Source organism: Monopterus albus, unplaced genomic scaffold, assembly GCF_001952655.1.
Source record: "Monopterus albus unplaced genomic scaffold, M_albus_1.0 scaffold84.1, whole genome shotgun sequence".
Lineage (NCBI taxonomy): Eukaryota > Metazoa > Chordata > Actinopteri > Synbranchiformes > Synbranchidae > Monopterus > Monopterus albus.
In genome coordinates this window covers 730,414-749,104 of record NW_018127964.1, presented here as the reverse complement: position 1 = coordinate 749,104, position 18,691 = coordinate 730,414, and the positions used below count along the sequence as shown (strand labels likewise).

The window sequence follows — 18,691 nt, the reverse complement described above, 5'->3', positions numbered from 1 at the left end:
AGAGGATCTCAGGGGAGCAAGTTCAGTGGGGGAGGGAGTGGAAGTGGGAGGGGCAGACATGTTCGTTCCTTCACCAGGTAAATTCACCTGGGCATTGACTGCAGACTTTTATGGCAGCAAATGGACCAGTCAGAATATTATATATACTGTCTCCATGGAAACATGGTAGGATGATGACGTCGCAATGACATACAGATGCTGTGTTAATGTTTTCTTTTGTTATTGTGAGTTGTATCCAAAGAATAAAGGTGATAGTAATTGAGTTTTCACTTGTGTTTTTAGCCAAATGAACTAATACAGATGACCACAATTACCTGTCACACAACAATTCCCCTAAGTACTTATTACTCGTCTGATGCTTTTTAAAAAATGAAAATGAAGTTTTTGCATGGCTAGAATTAAGTGTCAAAAGGTTCAGCTACACTACAGACCAAGATGGTGATTTGTAAAACATTATTTAGGAATTGTTTCTTTTATTAAATGAGTGACAGTGGTGATAAAGGATTTGTGAGGCAGAGAGGTGGATGAGTTGAACCTAAAATATAATCTCTTAATCATGTCCTACATGCCTTTGCCACTAACGTCATTCTGATGTTAAACATTATATTGTTAGTGATGCATATAGTTTTGATGGAATCTATTACAGCTGAAACACAAGGTTTTCACCACAAGTTGTGTTGTATAACATGGAAGCTCTGTCAGCTTTCTTCCCAATAATCTCTTTGTATGCTTTGTTTTTCTGTAGACCGACAAACCTAAAAACAATTTTCAACTTTTTACCTCAGCCTAGACATAAAAGGTATAGTTCAGAGCTTTTGCGTGACATTCAAAATTATTTGCAACATATAGCATAAGGTAATATATAGTTCATTTCACAGTGGAACAGATTTTTTTTTTCCAACTAATTTGCCCTCATTATTTCTCATCATTAAACCCCTGTGAGAAATTGCTGCCAAATACTTAAAAAATCGGTGTGGGTCTGCTCTTTTCAGATGACTGTCAGCTCCCGACTTTTCCTCTTGATGCAGTCTAGGGTTAGACTCCGAGTGCCACCCTTGCGTGCTCCCTCACCAAGCTGCGGTGATGAAGCCGACTCTGCTAGATTCACAGCCTGAGCTGAATGTAGCAATAGACTGGAGGCATGTAAAGATGCCTCTCTCTGCCTGTGTCTTGTTGACCTGCTGTGCAGTTCCCTTCTGAATATCTGCTGGTCTCTGGCCTGTAGGAGAGGATGGTGACTCCTGGTTGGCTGCAAGTCTCTGAGGAGCTCTAACAGTTCCCTCTTCTCCAGCTCTGCTTCTGCCAGCTCCTGTCTCCTCAGGCGCTCTGCTCCTAACAGGGCTCGCATGTCACACATCACACGAGACAACTGACCCTGCACAGAGAGGTAATTAATTAACATGCAGACTTTTCTTTGTTAACAGTGGTGAAAAGACAAGTTGTGTTGTTGAGTACATGTACAGGTTACCTTGAGCTCCTCTACCTCGTTCTTCAGCTGTGACTCTTTCTGCACCATGTGTCTCCTCTGTGAGTCCAACCGAGACTCCATCTCTTGTCTCACCTCCTCCACCTTGCACAACAACTCTGCCCTACCGTAAACATTAAATTAGATTCAATTTAGGATCTGCAAACTTAATACAAACTGCTAAGTTTCATGTCCCTTTGGGTGTGAAGAAATTTTCCTCACCATAGACGTACACACCTGAGCATTTCCACTTCGGTGCGCAGCTCTGCTACACAGTTATGTGGTGATTGATCAATAGAAAGAACACTATGACCACAGCCATTGGGACACTCTCTGCCACGGAAGTTACATTCTGACAGGTGAGCCTCCAAAACCCGCCTCTCTACCTGTACAGGACAACCTGAGAGAAAAGAGAGACAGTATGTTTTACAAAAAGGAAATTTGGTTGAAGGGGGTGGCACCAAAATATTGTTAAAGTAGAAGTTTCACTTGACATAAATATAACTCAAATCAGACTGATCAGTCTCGATGTATGAATTCACTATGGATATGCGCTAAGCAGTCTCAGATTTCCTTAAAAGGTTAAAATGTCTAATTTAATTGCAGGTGTAAATAGAAAATACTCCTGATTTTTGTAACATAATTCTTTCAAGGGAAAATCACAAATTATCTGCATTCTGTTTTGTGTAAGTAAAAGTAGAATGTCACTTCACAATGTAGAAAAACAATAGAAGGATAAGGGAAAACTGCACAATTACAGAATGAAGGAAATACTAAATATTTTCTGTCTGAACAAACGTTACATACCTCACCTGCCTCATCTTTGACCACTTTTCATGAACTTCTCACAGACCACACCAATCATAGATAATGACACAAATGTCAGGCTGAGTCTTGTGTAACCTTGCATATTGCTCTTAGTGTTTTTAGTAACACTGCAAAAAAAAAAAACCACACTGCATGCACACATTGTCACTATACCTACCACAGTGGTAACATATGTACTCTCCATCTGCCAATGACAGGTCACAGTCACATTGTGAGCACATGATCGCATGCTTGTATATATTGTATGCACAAACTTGTTTAAAATGCTCATTAAAGAATGATGGAACATTGACTCTGAATGCACTTCGTGTGAGCTGTCATTCCCATAGGTGCAGTAGTTTGTGAAGTAGCCATGACAACAAAAGAGCCACCTGTTGCTCCCACACCGAGGTGTCAAATTGCCTTTGTTTCATCCACAGTCACATGTGCATTCAAGGATAACAATTTAACTTTACAGTTACTATCAAAGAAAGGTAAAACATCACATTCGATGAACAGCTTTTCTGTCAATGTGAAGATTCATACCTGTGTTAGAGCAGGATATGAAGGCAAACTCACACTCATCTTCATGTGTGTGTAGGCTCTCCAGGGAGCTCACCACCTCACACCCCTGATCTGCATTTATACAACGGATCTGCAGATGGTTCAGGTCATTACGCATGTATCTGTTATCAAAGAGAAAAATACAGTACCATGAGACAATAGAGCAGTATACATGTATGACCCCACTGAAATAGTTTAAACTTAAAAATAAACTGTTGCAGTGAAATGAATAAAAGCCACAATATTCACAGACCTGTACAGTGGTTTAAGACTGCCCACATCCAGCGGCAGTCTGTCCTCAGGACAGGAGGGATGATTGACCAGCCAGCTGCTGATGCATGCGCTGCAGTAGGCATGTTCACAGGGCGCTTGAAGGGGGCGCTCCAACACGCCCCGACACACACAGCATAGAAGACCCTCATTCACATAGCCCACAAACCTGTCAATATCATAGCCCATCCTACAAACACACAGATTAAATTGATAAACTATTACAAAGGTTGGGAAGAACTTTAATCTTTCCACAGTGTTGGCTCACTTGTTTCTTCTTTCTTTTGTTGCCCCGTTCTGACAATATTATTCCTACCTGGCAAGTTAACTTTTACTTTATCCAATTCTTCTTCCTTCCTTCTGCTGGTTTCCACTTCACTGCTTCCTCCACAGATGACTTTCGTGCTTATCTTTCCTCATTCTCTCCTGACTTGTTGCTCCATCAAGGTGAGGGTCTCCTCTCATTGTAAAGCCCTCCCCGACATTTGAGAGTCTGTCTCTATGGAGAGGTGTCCCTGACAACAAAGATCCAGGATACAGGAAAGCAGCTGTTGGATCAGGCCAGATCAGAGAGACGGGCACAATTACAGGAAAAGAAACACTCAAACTCAGATACAAAGTCTGCAGTAGAAATATATCATGCTCACTGCCTTACCAGTGCCTTACTGCTGTCTTTCAACTATTTCAGTCTCTTAATGACACACTCTTCCCTAGCTTTGTCTTTCTGCCTCCCTCTCTAGATGGGGCATTAACATAGATTACACTCCCCCTCACCCCGATTAGATTACAGACTGCAGGACATCAGATGACATGTATTGTCAGAGCACAAAAATCAAACAGCACCCCAAATGCCTGGACTCTTACCACAAAAGGTAACCTCATCCTTTGCTCAAATAAATGTAGCACAACTCAATTACAGGGAAGGATATTGCATTTATCAGACATTTACTTAAAAGTTTGACAAATCTGCAAGGGGTACCTAAATTATACTACTTAAAGTATTGTACAGTTCCCGACTCCCTATTGTATTGTATTATTTGACTATTATTATTGATTATTAATTAATTAATGTTGAAACATACTATTCTTGGTGGGATCATTGTGAGGAGCAAATTTAAGCTATTGTGTAGCTTAATGTACTATATATTAATGTAGGCAATTACATGCTTTAGCCATAATAGCTTTTTAAAATCTTACTCTGCAAAGTAACTAGATATTATATATCAAACAAATGTAGTTGAGTAAAAAGTACACTATTTTCCTCTGAAGGATAAAGCTGGTTGACTTTCCACCAAAACTGTTCAGTTTGATGAGTTTAAATTCTTTCTTATTTCAAAAGATTTATATGAATTTATGATTTTTCTGTTACTTTATTAAAGGGGAGACGCCAATTCAGTTAATCTAGAAAGTAATAGCTGACAATAGCGAAAATCCATTGTGAAAGTAGATGGTAAACTGCTACGGCGTAAGAAACCAAACGCACCCAACTCGTTTAGACCACGCCCACTGTCATTACTCAACCAATTAGGTTCTTCCAACCATTCAGCGGGAGAAACAACACAATCGGAAGTTTAGAGACAAACTGGGTTTTGTTTACGAAGAAGAAGAAGAAGAAGAAGAAAAGGAAAAAAGAAAAAAAGAAATGTTTTGTTGGAAATGAGTGATATTTTGTGATCTTAAGTGTTGTCATCATATTTTTTAGTTCGTCAGGGTATGTATAACACGTAGTCCCTCATTAGCAGTCAGCCGAGTTTTGATCGTTTCGGCAGTATTAGCTAGTGTTTGTTGCTAAGTAGTTAGCTAGCTTACTATCCAGCCACAGTGATGCAACAGGTTAATGAAGCATGTTGTATTGATAACTTGTACTTAACTTGGAGTTGTCAGCTTTTCTTTCCATGTCAAAAAGATGAAGATGGTTCAGAGATGCTGAAAAAGGGTAGAAAGACACGATTAAATATATAAGAAGCCTGGGACTGAATGAGTTTCATTCGTTTTGTTTATATAAAATCCCTCGTTACAGTATGTTCCCGTTGCAGTGTTTATTTCGAGAAACGTGTCTCTGATAGTACATAATTAATTGTTGCTAGAGCATGAATTAAAACACAGAGATAGGTAGGGATAATCAACAAAGATAGTGAAAGCCATCAGTCTAGCATGTACAGTCACTCGCTGTACTTGAAAAGTTCCATTAGTTAATGGAGATTCAGAAAAATGTTATTCCTCATTTTGTTAGAGCCTATTAAACGTTCTCCGGGTGTTCCTGGGCCACTGAGTTAATATACTAATTACAGTGTGATCTAATTTGCTGTCATTATTACCTGTTATGTAGATTTTTTTTTTTGCTTTCTGTCTTGAGTGGACAGATTAAGAATGAGGCGCTCAGGAGCTCCCAGCCAGCTCTTGGGCAATGCAGTGAAAAAGTCCCGTTTTGTGCCTCCTGGAGCATCTTCAGGTCTACTACTAGCTGAAACCAAGCCCCTGAACCCTAAACTTGGTTTAGGCACTGTACTGGATAAGGTAAAACATTTCTCAGCATTTTGAACTCTCGGTATTCATTTATCCCCATTGTCCTCTTTCCGCATCTGACATTGTTTTAGGTTTCCTCAAATTAATATTTTTATCTTTTCCCTTCCTCTTATTTTGCAGGTCCAAAGAAGTTTAGTAGAACCAGCTCTGAGTAGAACAGAGAGTGATGTCCCGCCCAAATCTACCCAGCCTGCTCCAGCTTTGTCCAGGGCTCTGACTCGTGTTCTTGATGCAACAGAGAGTAAGGAAAATGAGGCTGAGACAGAATATCCTGACACTGACCCAGAACACTTTACAGAAGACAGCAGACCAGCAGGTAAGGCAAACATTTGTGACTGGGACTGGTATTTGGTACTATGGCCTCTTGTTGCCATGCATTTTAGCAAACTGTAGTCACTTTTTGTTTCATTATCAAAAGAGGGGTCTTCCTGGGTCTTCTTCCACGGAGCCCACTTTCATTCAGAAAGCTGTGTATTTTGCTACTGAACACTGTTGATACTGGAGGTCACCTTATATCTGTTTTGAAGCTTTCCTTGGTTCTTTTTCCAGCATTTGAACATTAGAGCTCTCCTTCTGTTCAATCTGGGACCAGCTTTCCTCTTGCAGCCAGGTTCAGGGAGGCTGGTTTCAAGCCCAGGAACCTTAATGCTTTTAGTCATGTTAGTAGCTGTGGTCCAAGGAACATCAGGTTTCTTGGTGATGGTCATGTAGCCTTGACTGTGCTTGTCAAGTATTTTCTTCCTTATCTCCTCAGACAACTCACTTTTTCTTTTTTCTTGTTTTGTACACAGTGATACCAAACATCACAATGTAATTAAATGGGCTGAATGAATAAGAGTGAAGATAGTCTGCTTGAAATATCACTACAGACCACATATTTATCACCACTCTAAAGGAGTATGAATATTTTTGTTTAAGACACTTTAGAAGAGCTTTGTAGAACAAATTAGACAGTCTCCCCTTTTCACTGCCTCTTTGTTTTATTCTATGCCAAACCACAGGCCTGCAGGTATGTGTGACAAAAGAACATTTAATTGCACCACTTTTTTGGAAAAACAGAACATTGTTCCAATTTGATGTAAGGGAACCAGCACTTTTAGTCATGTCTGTATGTGCCACTACCTCTTAGGTTGTAGTGGGAGTGAGCGGATTGCATATTTATAGCTGACACTGATTCAGTATTGATACTCAAGAAGTCATCCAGAAGCTAGAGAAAGGTCTAACAGATATCAGTCAAAAGCATCATATGTAAGACAAATGCCTGTATACACTGTTTATTGCTCCAGCTGCTCAATTAGAGCAACCAAGATCTGGGCACTTTCCACTTAGATCTTGCAAATTATGTCTATAACCTTTTTCAATTCCAATGTATTTCTTACTTTCTCATTTTAGAGTATTTACAATACATGTACATTTAAATTGCCCAAGAAATATGTAGGTAGGTAGGTAGGACTTTATTGATCCCATAATGGGGAAATTCCTGTGTTCCAGCAGCAATAGAGAGCAGCAACAAAACACCATAAGAACAAACACCACACACATATCTTGAGAAACAGATTCCAAAGTGCCTAAAACCAAACAGAATATAGTATTTGAGAGACAATCAAGAACAAGAATTATCCTCCCACAATTAATCCCTGAGAACAAGTCAAAATACCTAAGAACAAGACAAAATATAATATTCAAGAGATCAAGAAATCAAGGACAAGGATATTACTCCCATAATTCATCCCACAATGGGGGAAATGCCTGTATTTCAGCCATGAGGATCTCTGAAAAACAACAACAAAAAAATACCTAGAACAAGACAATATAAAGTATTTGAGAGAAACCAAGGACAAGATTTTACACGTGCATATTTACAATGCATTTTACCCCCAGGATCTGAGTATTGCACCTCAGTTGACTATTGCATAGTCCATAATTTCACCTAGCTTATCACTGCAGTGATGTTTTGTACAGTCTGATAGCTGTGGGGAGGAACGACCTATGGTAACGCTCCTTCTTGCACTGGGGAGGTAGCAGTCTTTTGCTGAAAGAACTGTTCAGAATACCTAAAATATGTATCTCTTCACCATGATCTTTATTAGCTACAGTGGTGTCCTCCTTTTGCGGTGATAAAGAGAGAATGTTACACTGTTAACAAATCTAGCAGCTTTGACATACCTCTATACATATTTGCTGCTGTACTAAATTTATTATGTGGTTGAGCCAATGTGAAGAATTCATTCAAAAAAATAGTTTTTGTCATGTGACTAAAAAACAGTGCAGCACAAAGGGACAGAGAGAAGGACAAATGTATAGCCTACTATAGATGCTGTGAGAGAATTGAACTGGGAATGTCAGCATTATATGGTCCTATAACAGGACCCCCAAATATTTACTTTTATATTGTAACAACTTAACTATTAAATGCATTATCACATGTAAAAAAAATAAAAAGTAAATGACTCAACAGGTTCTGGAAACCTGGAAAATTACTGCACATTGAGAAAAAATGCAAGGAATTCAGAGATGAGAATTAGATCCACGCCTACATACTGTATTTATTAAGTGACAGTAAGATCCTCTACACAATAATGCATAACGTTCATCAATCAAAAACAGTATCTGACGATTTACCAAGATTTTTACAAACGTGGCTGAATTCTCTTCCCGCATATCCGAATTAGATGCCATTTATTGAGAAACACCCGACTACTTGTTGGACGTATTGAATTCCTGGCTGTTCGGGTTTCGTTGCAAAATGTTTTTTCTCACAAACCCCGACAGTTTAAAGACAAAGCCACAATCCAGTTCTGTCCACGTTATTTTAATTCTCAAACATATAAACGTTATTTACACGGTCACAACAACACAGCATCCATGTTGCTTTGACTAGCTCTGATAATTGTGAAGTAGAGTGCTCCCTCATTGGTTACCAGACTTTAATACCAGTGTGACATTGAGAACAGCGGAGCGGAGCGACAGCTCTGTCACGTCGCAGTACTGTATCTGGCTGTCCAGTGTCTGAGGCTAATAATAACACGCAAACACACACTGAATGTTACACTAGGCGGGCGGAGGCTCAGTCACAGCAGGTCCAGCATTATGCAAATTGGCGGGGTAGTATAGCGAAGGCGCCGGGCGCATCAGGACTCTGCTCGGGATCAGTGAGCCGCCGCTCCCTTAGCCCGTGAGAGCAACTAGTGCCTCTGTTTTACACCCGGAAAACACGCGGTCCCGCACACAAGCTACCTTTATTTCTGCACAGTTTCCACACGCGTCTTGAACACGTGTTTTAATAACAGGAAGCGAGTTTGTAATACGCGTGTGAGATTTATTGGATACATCCACCGTGGACTGTACTACGGGCACGCGCAGCGCGCTCACAGCCCCTCCCCCACTCAGTTAGTTAAACCAGCGCTGCATCAAAGGGCTCTCACTTCTGGAAACTACAGTCCTGACAGCTAATAACGTGTAATGCACCTTTGACAGATTGCTTCCCCTATTTGTGCAAGACAGAGCCACGACACCCATCATTCTGTAATAATGTAGAGACAGTGTGGCTGTGCTCTGCTCTGTGCTTGGTTTGGGGTTTAGAGAGACCCAGCTATAAGTAGGTCGGGCTGGGCTTAAGCGGCTTAGCTACGTCAGCCTAAGCTGGGAGGAATTCATCCAAAGCCCTCCGCAGTAGGCGGGGGCCTAAACGAGGCTGGCCTAGTTAAGCCTGATTCTTATTGTGTGCTGCACAGCCTGTTTTTGTTGTGCAACGTAGCAGAGAGGGAAGCCAGGAGTAGTGTATGAATCCATGCACATATTAGACATAGCTTATGTCTGATTGAGAGAAAAAATATAAGAGAAGGTAAATGAAACATGTATGGGAGTTAGGCCAGTGTTAGCTTTATCACTGTGGACCAAAAGAAGCCAGCAGCAGGGACAAAAAAAAGCAGGTGGGAAGATTGAGGAGTCACAGTGCCATAGGCCTGATTTGGTCTGTGCAAATCCGCTATGATATAAGATGGCCTCCAGCTCTGTGTTTCTGTCTAGTATGGTGGGTAAAGCTCGCTCTTCCAACTTCACTCTCTCTGAGAAGCTGGACTTGTTGAAGCTGGTCCGTCCTCATATCCGCATCCTGGAGGAGCACACCAACAAGCATGCGGTCATTGTGGACAAAAACAAGTGCTGGGACACTGTGGCTGAGCAGTACAATGCCTTGGGAGGGGACAGACCTCTGCGCACTGCTCAGGGCCTCAGGACCCTCTACAAACGACTGAAGGAGTCCGCCAAGCAGGAAGTGATGCAGCGGAGACACGCCCAGCCAGAGTACAGAGCAAGCATCTCTGAGCCAACCAGGAGAATTATGGAGATGATCCCTCACCTGTTTCACCATGTGCCCATCCACGAAAAGGACCAGGCACTGCGCAGGTACAGTGAGATAAACCGCTACAAGCAGAGACACCTATTTTAGAACAGAACTAAAAGAACAACAGACAGGTGAGCAGATATCCTCTGCTCTAAAACAGTATGTTGTCATGATGCTGATTCAACTGATAGAGGAGGAGGGAGGGGAAGAGCTGGACTCGCCATTGCCAGGCCCAATCAGATTACACACACTACATCATCAGGCTCAACATGAAAATACTGTATGTATTACCATTCATTCCTTGCTGCTTGTGATTGTTAATTTTTAAGACAAATACATATGACAGATTGAACCCCAAAATAATGTTTTAATGGTGGCTCAAATATTCCAACACTTGCACTGGAGAGTTTGCAGAAGGCAACAAAGCATTTAATTATATAGACAAAGACAAATGGCTAAAACAGATTAAACCTCAAAATGATTTTTTTTCCTTTTGCTTAATCACTGTGCTGAGCAGGAAATACAAAATCATAAGCATTTATATAATTATGTGAATCCTTAGGTGAACATAATCAGTAAAGGATTGTTAATTTCTTTGGCAAATCAATAGAGTAGTCAACGAATCTTTAGATTTTAGTGTGTATTATCATTGACAAGATGCATATGTTCAATAAATGCTCTTTAAACACTTGTGACACTTAATACCCTTCTTTCCATTTGTAGATTAATATACAGCAAGCACAACTCTCCCGTCGAACATCCTGGCAGCAGTTCCTCTCTGGCTGCACTCCAGGATTACTCAGCAGCTGTACCAAGTGTCCCCCATGAGGTGGTCCAGCTGGACGCTGAAGAGGATGTAAAACCACCGCCAGATCTCCCCATCCTCTCCACACACACAGAACCAGGGCTGGACGGAGGCCAGGAGCAGGAAGGGGAGCAGGACTTGGGCAGCATTCACGATTATGAAGCATCTCTGTCACCCACCCCTTCCTCTGTTAACATCCCTCTTTCCACCTCCCCGCTGCCCTTACGCCACGATCTTTACCCCAATGACATCTACCCCCACCACGAGTCTGACAGGTTTCGCCCTCTGCACTTAGCCAAAGAGGAGCATGAGTTGGTGTTAGCCAATCACAGGAAAGTTGCCTTGTACCTGGAAGAGAAGCGGGAGGGTCTGAAGAGAAAACAGGAACTTGAAGAGGAACTTCTGAGAGCCAAGATCAAAGTGGAGAAATTGAAGGCTGCTCGCCTGAGACATGGACTCCCACATCCTCTGTAACAAATGTAAACATCATCTTTGGCTGGTATTCGAAAGGGAGACGCTCTTAGGAGTTTGTGGAGGAAAGCTGAGAAAGAAGTTGCTCATTAGTTTCATGTTTGGAAACGCAGTGCCTCGTACAGGTGCTGAAAGCCTGTTTGCATATTGCAGCATAAGGCTGACTTGTACTGCCATGAGTCTTTGCTCATGATTGTCAGTGTTAAAATTTTTGTACTCACAGAGGCAACAAAACCTGATAAACACTGACATTACTGACACTGACAGTCTGACCGTCCAGATTCTGGAAGGGAATATTTGTATTAGTGGCTGACATGAATCTTGCTGGAGCTTTTCCTGCCTAACCTGCCACCACTGTACGTTAGGATATCATTAGTGATCTTTATTATCCAAGATTATTAGAAACGTTATGGTTATGTAATGATATACTGCATCAACAGGAGTCTGCCCAGATCATATCAGGTTCATCCTTTGTAAAGCAAATGTCCACCTAATCTGGCAACCGTCGAACTCTGGTGGGATAAACTTAACAGACATACAGTGGGTACGGAAAGTATTCAGACCCCCTTAAATGTTCCACTCTTTGTTATATTGCAGCCATATGCTAAAATCATTTAAGTTCATTTTTTCCTCATTAATGTACACACAGCACCCCATATTGACAGAAAAACACAGAATTTTTGACATTTTTGCAGATTTATTAAAAAAGAAAAACTGAAATATCACATGGTCATAAGTATTCAGACCCTTTGCTGTGACACTCATATATTTAACTTAGGTGCTGTCCATTTCTTCTGATCATCCCAGAGATGGTTCTACACCTTCATTTGAGTCCAGCTGTGTTTGATTATACTGATTGGACGTGATTAGGAAAAGCCACACACCTGTCTATATAAGACCCTACAGCTCACACTGCATGTCAGAGCAAATGAGAATCATGAAGTCAAAGGAACTGCCTGAAGAGCTCACAGACAGAATTGTGGCAAGGCACAGATCTGGCCAAGGTTACAAAAAAAATGTCTGCTGCACTTAAGGTTCCTAAGAGCACAGTGGCCTCCATAATCCTTAAATGGAAGACGTTTGGGACGACCAGAACCCTTCCTAGAGCTGGCCGTCCGGCCAAACTGAGCTATCAGGGGAGAAGAGCCTTGGTGAGAGAGGTACAGAAGAACCCAAAGATGACTGTGGCTGAGCTCCAGAGATGCAGTCGGGAGATGGGAGAAAGTTGTAGAAAGTCAAAGAAAGTCAACCATCACTGCAGCCCTCCACCAGTCGGGGCTTTAGGGCAGAGTGAAGCATGGTGGTGGCAGTATCATGCTATGGGGGTGTTTTTCAGCTGCAGGGACAGGACGACTGGTTGCAATCGAGGGAAGGGTGAATGGGGCCAGGTACAGGGATATCCTGGACGAAAACCTTCTCCAGAGTGCTCAGGACCTCAGACTGGGCCGAAGGTTCACCTTCCAACAAGACAATGACCCTAAGCACACAGCTAAAATAACGAAGGAGTGGCTTTACAACAACTCCGTGACTGTTCTTGAATGGTCCAGCCAGAGCCCTGACTTAAACCCCATTGAGCATCTCTGGAGAGACCTGAAAATGGCTGTCCACCAACGTTGACCATCCAACCTGACAGAACTGGAGAGGATCTGCAAGGAGGAATGGCAGAGGATCCCCAAATGCAGGTGTGAAAAACTTGTTGCATCATTCCCAAAAAGACTCATGGCTGTATTAGCTCAAAAGGGTGCTTCTACTAAATACTGAGCAAAGGGTCTGAATACTTATGACCATGTGATATTTCAGTTTTATTTTTTAATAAATCTGCAAAAATGTCAAAAATTCTGTGTTTTTCTGTCAATATGGGGTGCTGTGTGTACATTAATGAGGAAAAAAAATGAACTTAAATGATTTTAGCATATGGCTGCAATATAACAAAGAGTGAAAAATTTAAGGGGGTCTGAATACTTTCCGTACCCACTGTATTATTCTAGCAGTTTTAGGTAACCGAGGTGTTTCTAAAAATGATGGTAGGTTATAAAGGATAATAATCAGGATAATCACCTTTATTTGGCTAAGTATATTACACACAAGGAATTTGTTTCCAGTACACAACCGAGGCAGCCATCTGTAGCGCCAACTCACCCAATGGCTCTAACCATCTGGGGCAACTTTGGGGTTCACTGTCTTGCCCAAGGACACTTTGGCACATGGACTTCAGGCACCGAGATTCAAACCTCCGACCCTCCGGTTGGGTGACCACTGCTCTACCCACTGCACCACAGTCGCCCCTGTGGGAAGTGAAGCTTTCCAATTCCTCACACTGTGATAGAAGTCCTCAGAGATGCCAAGATTGCAGTCAAATTTTCAAAGGCCTTAACATGTTTCACAGTTCACTGAGTTGAGGTGAAAATGTGATGAAAAGAAGGGCGCTATGGTTTGTGATGTTATTTAATATATAACGTATATGTAACATTGATTCCTATGTAAGTTGGTGTACAAGTGCTGTCAGTCTCTTTTACATTTTGTCCACATGTTCATTTATTTTTATTAAAAAGTAACATTAATAATGTACTGATCTTGTGTTATGTTTTAATTTCAGATGTGCTGAAGAACATTTCTTTGTAGGTTTAATTACTGATATGGGATTAATAGCAGTGGGTCACATAACCAAATGAAGTGACATTTACATTGTTGCATTTTGCTACTATTGCAACATCTTTGCGCACATGGAATATGTTTGTCGCATTTTCATTCTAACACGGGTTGAGCTGAGGGCACTCTGGGTTTCAGGTGTGTGAATGAGAGGACTGTCATCCTGGTTGAAGGTTTAGTACAATGTGTCAACTTGGTGCAATGGTGACCTCTGCTGGTGGGTGGTGTCCTGTATTTTAGTTTGCTGTGTTATTTTTTTCAACTGTGTTGTTGGTCTTTGTGTTACAGGAGTGCATGATTACCTTCCCTTGGCTCCAGGGTCTCCTCAAACCCCTCAGCCACCTGCAGGCTCCACCTGCAGTCAGGATGGAGTGCATTACTTCAGTGTTATGTGGTGTAAGGCCAGTAAGAAGAAGCACAAGCGCTGGGAGGGCGATGCAGTCCTGGTGACAAGAGGCCGCACTGTCACACTTAAAGACATGGAGGGAAAGGATATAGGAAAGGGTGAGGCTAAGATTATACAAGTATCTACAGTTCATGTTGCCTGCAACAGTTGAGCAGATCTTGACACCAGGCCTTTAAGAACAGTAGAAAATGTCTAGCATCACAATATCAAGTCTTCTCTGATTGTTTTCCTAAAATCAAAATTTTAATAATCTACTTGTGCTAAAGAAATGAATTGATTCACTAGGGAATATTATTAATATGTATTTTGGTAATAATGCATTAATCTATTTACATTGTCCCTCTGTTGTCCTCCTTGCTCTGCTGGTCTATCAAAACTACCACATTAATATAACCAATGAGACAAATAATAGAAATACATGCTGCTGTCGATATTTTGTCTACAGCTCTCAGTTTGTATGAATGTGGAAACAGGACTTGTGCATATGGAGAATAATCAGATTTCACTGTTTAGAACTTTAAAAAAAGCCTAAACCAACTCTACAGGGAAGATCTAAAATTGCATTCATACATTTAAAGCGATGTTAGATGAATAGTAGATAATTTCATGATGTTTGTTTATAGGTAGTGGCTACAAGGTGTCAGAGCTGGCTTCCCTGTCAGAGGGACAGACTCTGATGATTGGCGGGAAAGAAGTGGAAGTGATGGGGGTCATTTCCCCTGAGGACTTTGCCAGAGGACGCTGTTTTCAGGAGGTCCAAATAGAGAGAGAGGAACCACACACAAAGTCAGCTCTACTCCCTGCTCGTTGCTTGCCAACCAAACCTTTCTGCCCTCCGTCTCGGTTTAGAAGAGGAGAGCCTCCAGAACCTAAACCAGGGGGAAAACAAACCTGCAGACCTCAGCATGACCCACTGGCTCCAGGTATGTCAACCCAATCAGAAGCTTTGCTTATTAGAAGACATTTTATGAAGAATGAATAATTCTGGATGCTTGCCTGTACATATTCTGTTATCTATATTATATTATTAGTGCCAAAATGTATATGACAATCCCTTGTGACAACTAGTTAAAATAGCACAAATTCTTTATACATGTCGCAGCTTTTTGTCATAGTTTGATTAGATGCTAATTTATAAGTATTTGATATATATGTATTTGTTTTAGGTGCACTGGTGATGCCTCGTCCCTCTCCCAACCACCAGTGGACTAATAACATGTCAGGGCTTCCTGTGGTTGATGTTGTGGTTGACCCACACCTCACCACTCACCTGCGACCCCACCAGAGAGACGGCCTGCTCTTCCTCTATGAGTGCGTCATGGGCATGAGGTGACGGAGCAGTTCCTGTATCATTTGTAAAATGCTGCTTAAAAACTTCATAATAAATATGTTTTAGCCCCACAGCTGGAAAAGTAATTGCTGCTGCTATCAGGGTTCAGAGTGGATTAACTCATGTCGGATGTGTGTGTTTCAGAGCTGTGGGTCGCTATGGTGCCATCCTGGCTGATGAGATGGGTCTTGGGAAGACCCTCCAGAGCGTGGCACTGTGCTGGACGCTGCTCAAGCAGGGACCATACGGTGGGAAACCGGTTGCTAAGCGTGTACTTGTGGTTACACCTGGCAGTTTGGTGCAGAATTGGGGTGCAGAGTTCAACAAGTGGCTGGGACGTGAGAGGATCAGTGTTTTCACAGTGGATCAGGTGAAGTTCTTAATAAGGAATAGAGAAATCCTCATTAGATCAGAAGTTCCATGGTCGGCCTGATGTGGTGCTACACTGTCGCTCTAGAGATGCTCTTCCGTAGCTAACTCTACTCTTGACCTTATTACGGAGGTGGAAGACATTACTTTAGATCTGCCTTTCCTTAACGGAATAGTTCAATATATTGTAGGCTTATTTGGTTTTAGATCAATGAAGTGATGGAGTCCACTCTCATATTTGTCTGTTACATATGAAACTATAGCCAAGATGCTTTCAGTTTGACTGGAAACATGATGAAACAGCTAGCCTGCTTCTGCCCAAAGAAAAAAAATCTGCCTATGAACAAATCTAAAGCTCACAAATTAACATGTTATATCTCATTTGTTTTACCCTGTGTACAAATTGAATTAATCTGTGACTTTGTGGGGAGTTCAATGCTGTAATTGTTTCTTTATGACGTGTATAGGACCACAGGATAGAGCAGTTTGTGTTGTCCCCTCTGCACAGTGTTCTCGTGATCAGCTACGAAATGCTGCTGCGCTGCCTGGAACAGGTAGGTTTGCCTCGTGTTTCGTTGTCTTTTGAAACAGGCCTGAATGTTACAAGGGTATCGGCTGCTTTTAGATTTTTATTTTATTATATCGTTTTTCTTGTGTTCAGGTACAGAAAGTGGAGTTCGGCCTGGTAATTTGTGATGAGGGTCACAGATTAAAGAACAGCAGCATCAAAACGTCATCTGCCCTCAGCAGCCTCAGCTGTAATCGCAGAGTCATACTTACAGGTACAAGCTAATGCTGACATACAGAGGCTCTGACTGACAACTGCAACTTCTAGTAAAAGTTTTATAATAAGTTGTCTTCATGTTTTAAAGGTACCCCAGTACAGAATGACCTGCAGGAGTTTTATGCGATTATAGAATTTGTTAACCCAGGGATTTTGAACTCATCGACTGCTTATAGGAAAGTTTATGAGGAACCGATCCTCCGCTCCAGACAGCCGTCCTGCACAGAAGTAATGCTCCCTCTGGCCTTTGTTTTCTCCTTCCGATCTCTAATATAGAGAAACACCTCTGTCTGGCATTAAACCTGATCTCATATCTGTCTGTGTCAACAGGAGGAGAGAGTTTTGGGAGAAGAGCGAGCAGCTGAGCTCTCTCGCCTGACTGGTATGTTCATTCTGAGGCGGACACAGGAGATCATCAACCGTTACCTGCCACCACGTCTCGACTGGACATTATTCTGTAACCCATCCCCTCTGCAGCTCGAGCTGTACAAGCAGCTCCTGTGCCACCGAATCTTCAGAGCCTGCCTTCAGGGCTCCACACAAACGCATACACACCTGGCCTGCATCACTGCGCTGAAGAAGCTGTGTAACCACCCTGGTCTGCTCCACTCCACTGTCAAGGTTACGCTTTTTTTATTAGTCGCTGGGAAGGGAAACCTGCATCCTTCTAAAGTGGTAGTCTCACTGCATCACTGTTGGCATTAAATTCTGTGGTAGAAGAAATAACTCTGTATTCGTGTGTGTGTGTGTGCTTAGAGAGTTGGCTTAATCCAAGTCCTAACTGTGAGTTCTTGGTTCTTCTGGTTTCAGGAGAGAACAGATGGATCAGAAGAGAGTTTATTATATGAAGGTCTGGCAGAGCTCTTCCCAGAATCCTACTTTTCAGGTGGTTTTAACACTGCTGATTCTGGAAAGCTCCTGGTCCTGTCAGACCTGCTAACTGCCATTAGACAACTCAGCCCTTCAGATAGGTGAATATATGTGTGTATTTCTGGTATTTGTAGTTTTGTCTTTACAGTGATCTGCTGATTTGACGGTGTATCTGTGCCCTTGTAGGGTGATTGTAGTGTCCAACTACACTCAGACACTTGACTTGCTGCAGGACTTGTGCATACACATGGGCTACACCTTCTGTCGACTAGACGGACACACACCTACTGGCCAGAGACAACGACTGGTTGACAGTTTTAACAGCCCCTATTCTCAGAACTTCCTGTTTCTGCTGAGCTCTAAAGCTGGTGGGGTGGGACTTAATCTGATTGGTGCCTCTCACCTGGTGCTGTACGATATAGACTGGAACCCTGCAAATGACATTCAGGTATGATATGCACACATACACACATAGACATGCCAGCAAAGTTCAAAGTCTGTTTTTTTTTTTTTTTAACCTAGGTCACTTTTTTAAATCTTGCAAGCACACACTCAGAGAGCATTCACACCCAGCTGGTTTGCCCCTTTTCTTTTTGTTTTAGTCCGGAACAAATTAAACGAATTGCAGATGTTGAAACCCCTTATAATACCATCTATGCACTCATATACAAGCATGTCCTGCAGATGGCGCTGTGTATATGTGTGTCATTCTCCACTGCAACATTACCTTCTGTACTATGTCTAGGCCATGGCTCGAATATGGAGAGATGGACAGAAGAAGACTGTGCACATCTACCGCCTTCTCACTGCAGGTCAGAGCACGCAAACACACACAGTGAGCTAGAATCTTCAGCGTATCATGGATCAGGCTATTTTGAAGTTTTATGTCTGGTTGTGTATAACTTAGGCACCATTGAGGAGCGTATATTTCAGAGACAGGTGTCCAAACAGGGGCTTTCCGGCACTGTGGTGGACCTGGGAAAAAGGGCGGAGCACACCAGCTTTTCCACCAGTGAACTGCGAGACCTTT

General features: G+C 42.1%; 4 protein-coding genes across 6 annotated transcripts in view; 3 read left to right on the top strand and 1 right to left on the bottom strand.

Annotated features, from left to right (window-relative positions):
- virma (vir like m6A methyltransferase associated) overlaps positions 1 to 262 on the top strand; it is a 15,424-nt gene extending 15,162 nt beyond the window's left edge. Inside the window, exon 28 of the mRNA XM_020607225.1 lies at positions 1 to 262. This exon is cut by the window's left edge and continues 4 nt beyond it. Within this exon, the coding sequence (XP_020462881.1) occupies positions 1 to 81 (81 nt within the window). The 3' untranslated portion in view covers positions 82 to 262.
- Positions 263 to 330: 68 nt separating this feature from the next.
- On the bottom strand, positions 331 to 3,800 carry rnf41l (ring finger protein 41, like). Of its 3 annotated transcripts, none has more exons than XM_020607222.1 (7): positions 3,762 to 3,800; positions 3,423 to 3,654; positions 3,090 to 3,296; positions 2,819 to 2,958; positions 1,703 to 1,865; positions 1,469 to 1,589; positions 331 to 1,375 (listed from the first exon to the last, which is right to left on the bottom strand). In XM_020607222.1, the coding sequence occupies exons 3-7, from the start codon at positions 3,293 to 3,295 to the stop codon at positions 989 to 991; spliced, it is 1,017 nt and encodes a 338-aa protein (XP_020462878.1). In that variant the 5' UTR covers position 3,296; positions 3,423 to 3,654; positions 3,762 to 3,800; the 3' UTR covers positions 331 to 988. The 3 variants fall into 3 exon arrangements, with proteins under 3 accessions (XP_020462878.1, XP_020462880.1, XP_020462879.1); XM_020607224.1 differs by having other exon boundaries at positions 2,852 to 2,958; XM_020607223.1 differs by having other exon boundaries at positions 3,423 to 3,794.
- Positions 3,801 to 4,668: 868 nt separating this feature from the next.
- Positions 4,669 to 18,691, top strand: part of rad54b (RAD54 homolog B) — a 15,613-nt gene continuing 1,590 nt past the window's right edge. Inside the window, exons 1-15 of the mRNA XM_020607191.1 lie at positions 4,669 to 4,817; positions 5,463 to 5,623; positions 5,753 to 5,948; positions 14,191 to 14,406; positions 14,932 to 15,231; positions 15,475 to 15,637; positions 15,783 to 16,008; positions 16,475 to 16,561; positions 16,669 to 16,789; positions 16,880 to 17,019; positions 17,122 to 17,412; positions 17,602 to 17,762; positions 17,848 to 18,109; positions 18,407 to 18,473; positions 18,569 to 18,689. Of these exons, the coding sequence (XP_020462847.1) occupies positions 5,477 to 5,623; positions 5,753 to 5,948; positions 14,191 to 14,406; positions 14,932 to 15,231; positions 15,475 to 15,637; positions 15,783 to 16,008; positions 16,475 to 16,561; positions 16,669 to 16,789; positions 16,880 to 17,019; positions 17,122 to 17,412; positions 17,602 to 17,762; positions 17,848 to 18,109; positions 18,407 to 18,473; positions 18,569 to 18,689 (2,498 nt within the window). The 5' untranslated portion in view covers positions 4,669 to 4,817; positions 5,463 to 5,476. The remainder of the gene's footprint in view (positions 4,818 to 5,462; positions 5,624 to 5,752; positions 5,949 to 14,190; positions 14,407 to 14,931; positions 15,232 to 15,474; positions 15,638 to 15,782; positions 16,009 to 16,474; positions 16,562 to 16,668; positions 16,790 to 16,879; positions 17,020 to 17,121; positions 17,413 to 17,601; positions 17,763 to 17,847; positions 18,110 to 18,406; positions 18,474 to 18,568; positions 18,690 to 18,691) is intronic.
- Positions 8,235 to 11,825, top strand: LOC109964095 (fibrinogen silencer-binding protein). The gene is made up of 2 exons (XM_020607148.1): positions 8,235 to 10,039; positions 10,701 to 11,825. The coding sequence occupies exons 1-2, from the start codon at positions 9,633 to 9,635 to the stop codon at positions 11,254 to 11,256; spliced, it is 963 nt and encodes a 320-aa protein (XP_020462804.1). The 5' UTR covers positions 8,235 to 9,632; the 3' UTR covers positions 11,257 to 11,825.

Excerpts from the sequence above, each read along its gene's own strand:
- LOC109964095 (XM_020607148.1), top strand. The coding sequence starts at position 9,633 with ATGGCCTCCAGCTCTGTGTTTCTGTCTAGTATGGTGGGTAAAGCTCGC. Across the intron at positions 10,040-10,700 it reads AAGGACCAGGCACTGCGCAG|ATTAATATACAGCAAGCACA; the intron begins GTACAGTGAGAT and ends TTCCATTTGTAG.
- rnf41l (XM_020607222.1), bottom strand. The coding sequence starts at position 3,295 with ATGGGCTATGATATTGACAGGTTTGTGGGCTATGTGAATGAGGGTCTT. Across the intron at positions 2,959-3,089 it reads AGTCTTAAACCACTGTACAG|ATACATGCGTAATGACCTGA; the intron begins GTCTGTGAATAT and ends CTTTGATAACAG. Across the intron at positions 1,376-1,468 it reads ACGAGGTAGAGGAGCTCAAG|GGTCAGTTGTCTCGTGTGAT; the intron begins GTAACCTGTACA and ends CTCTCTGTGCAG.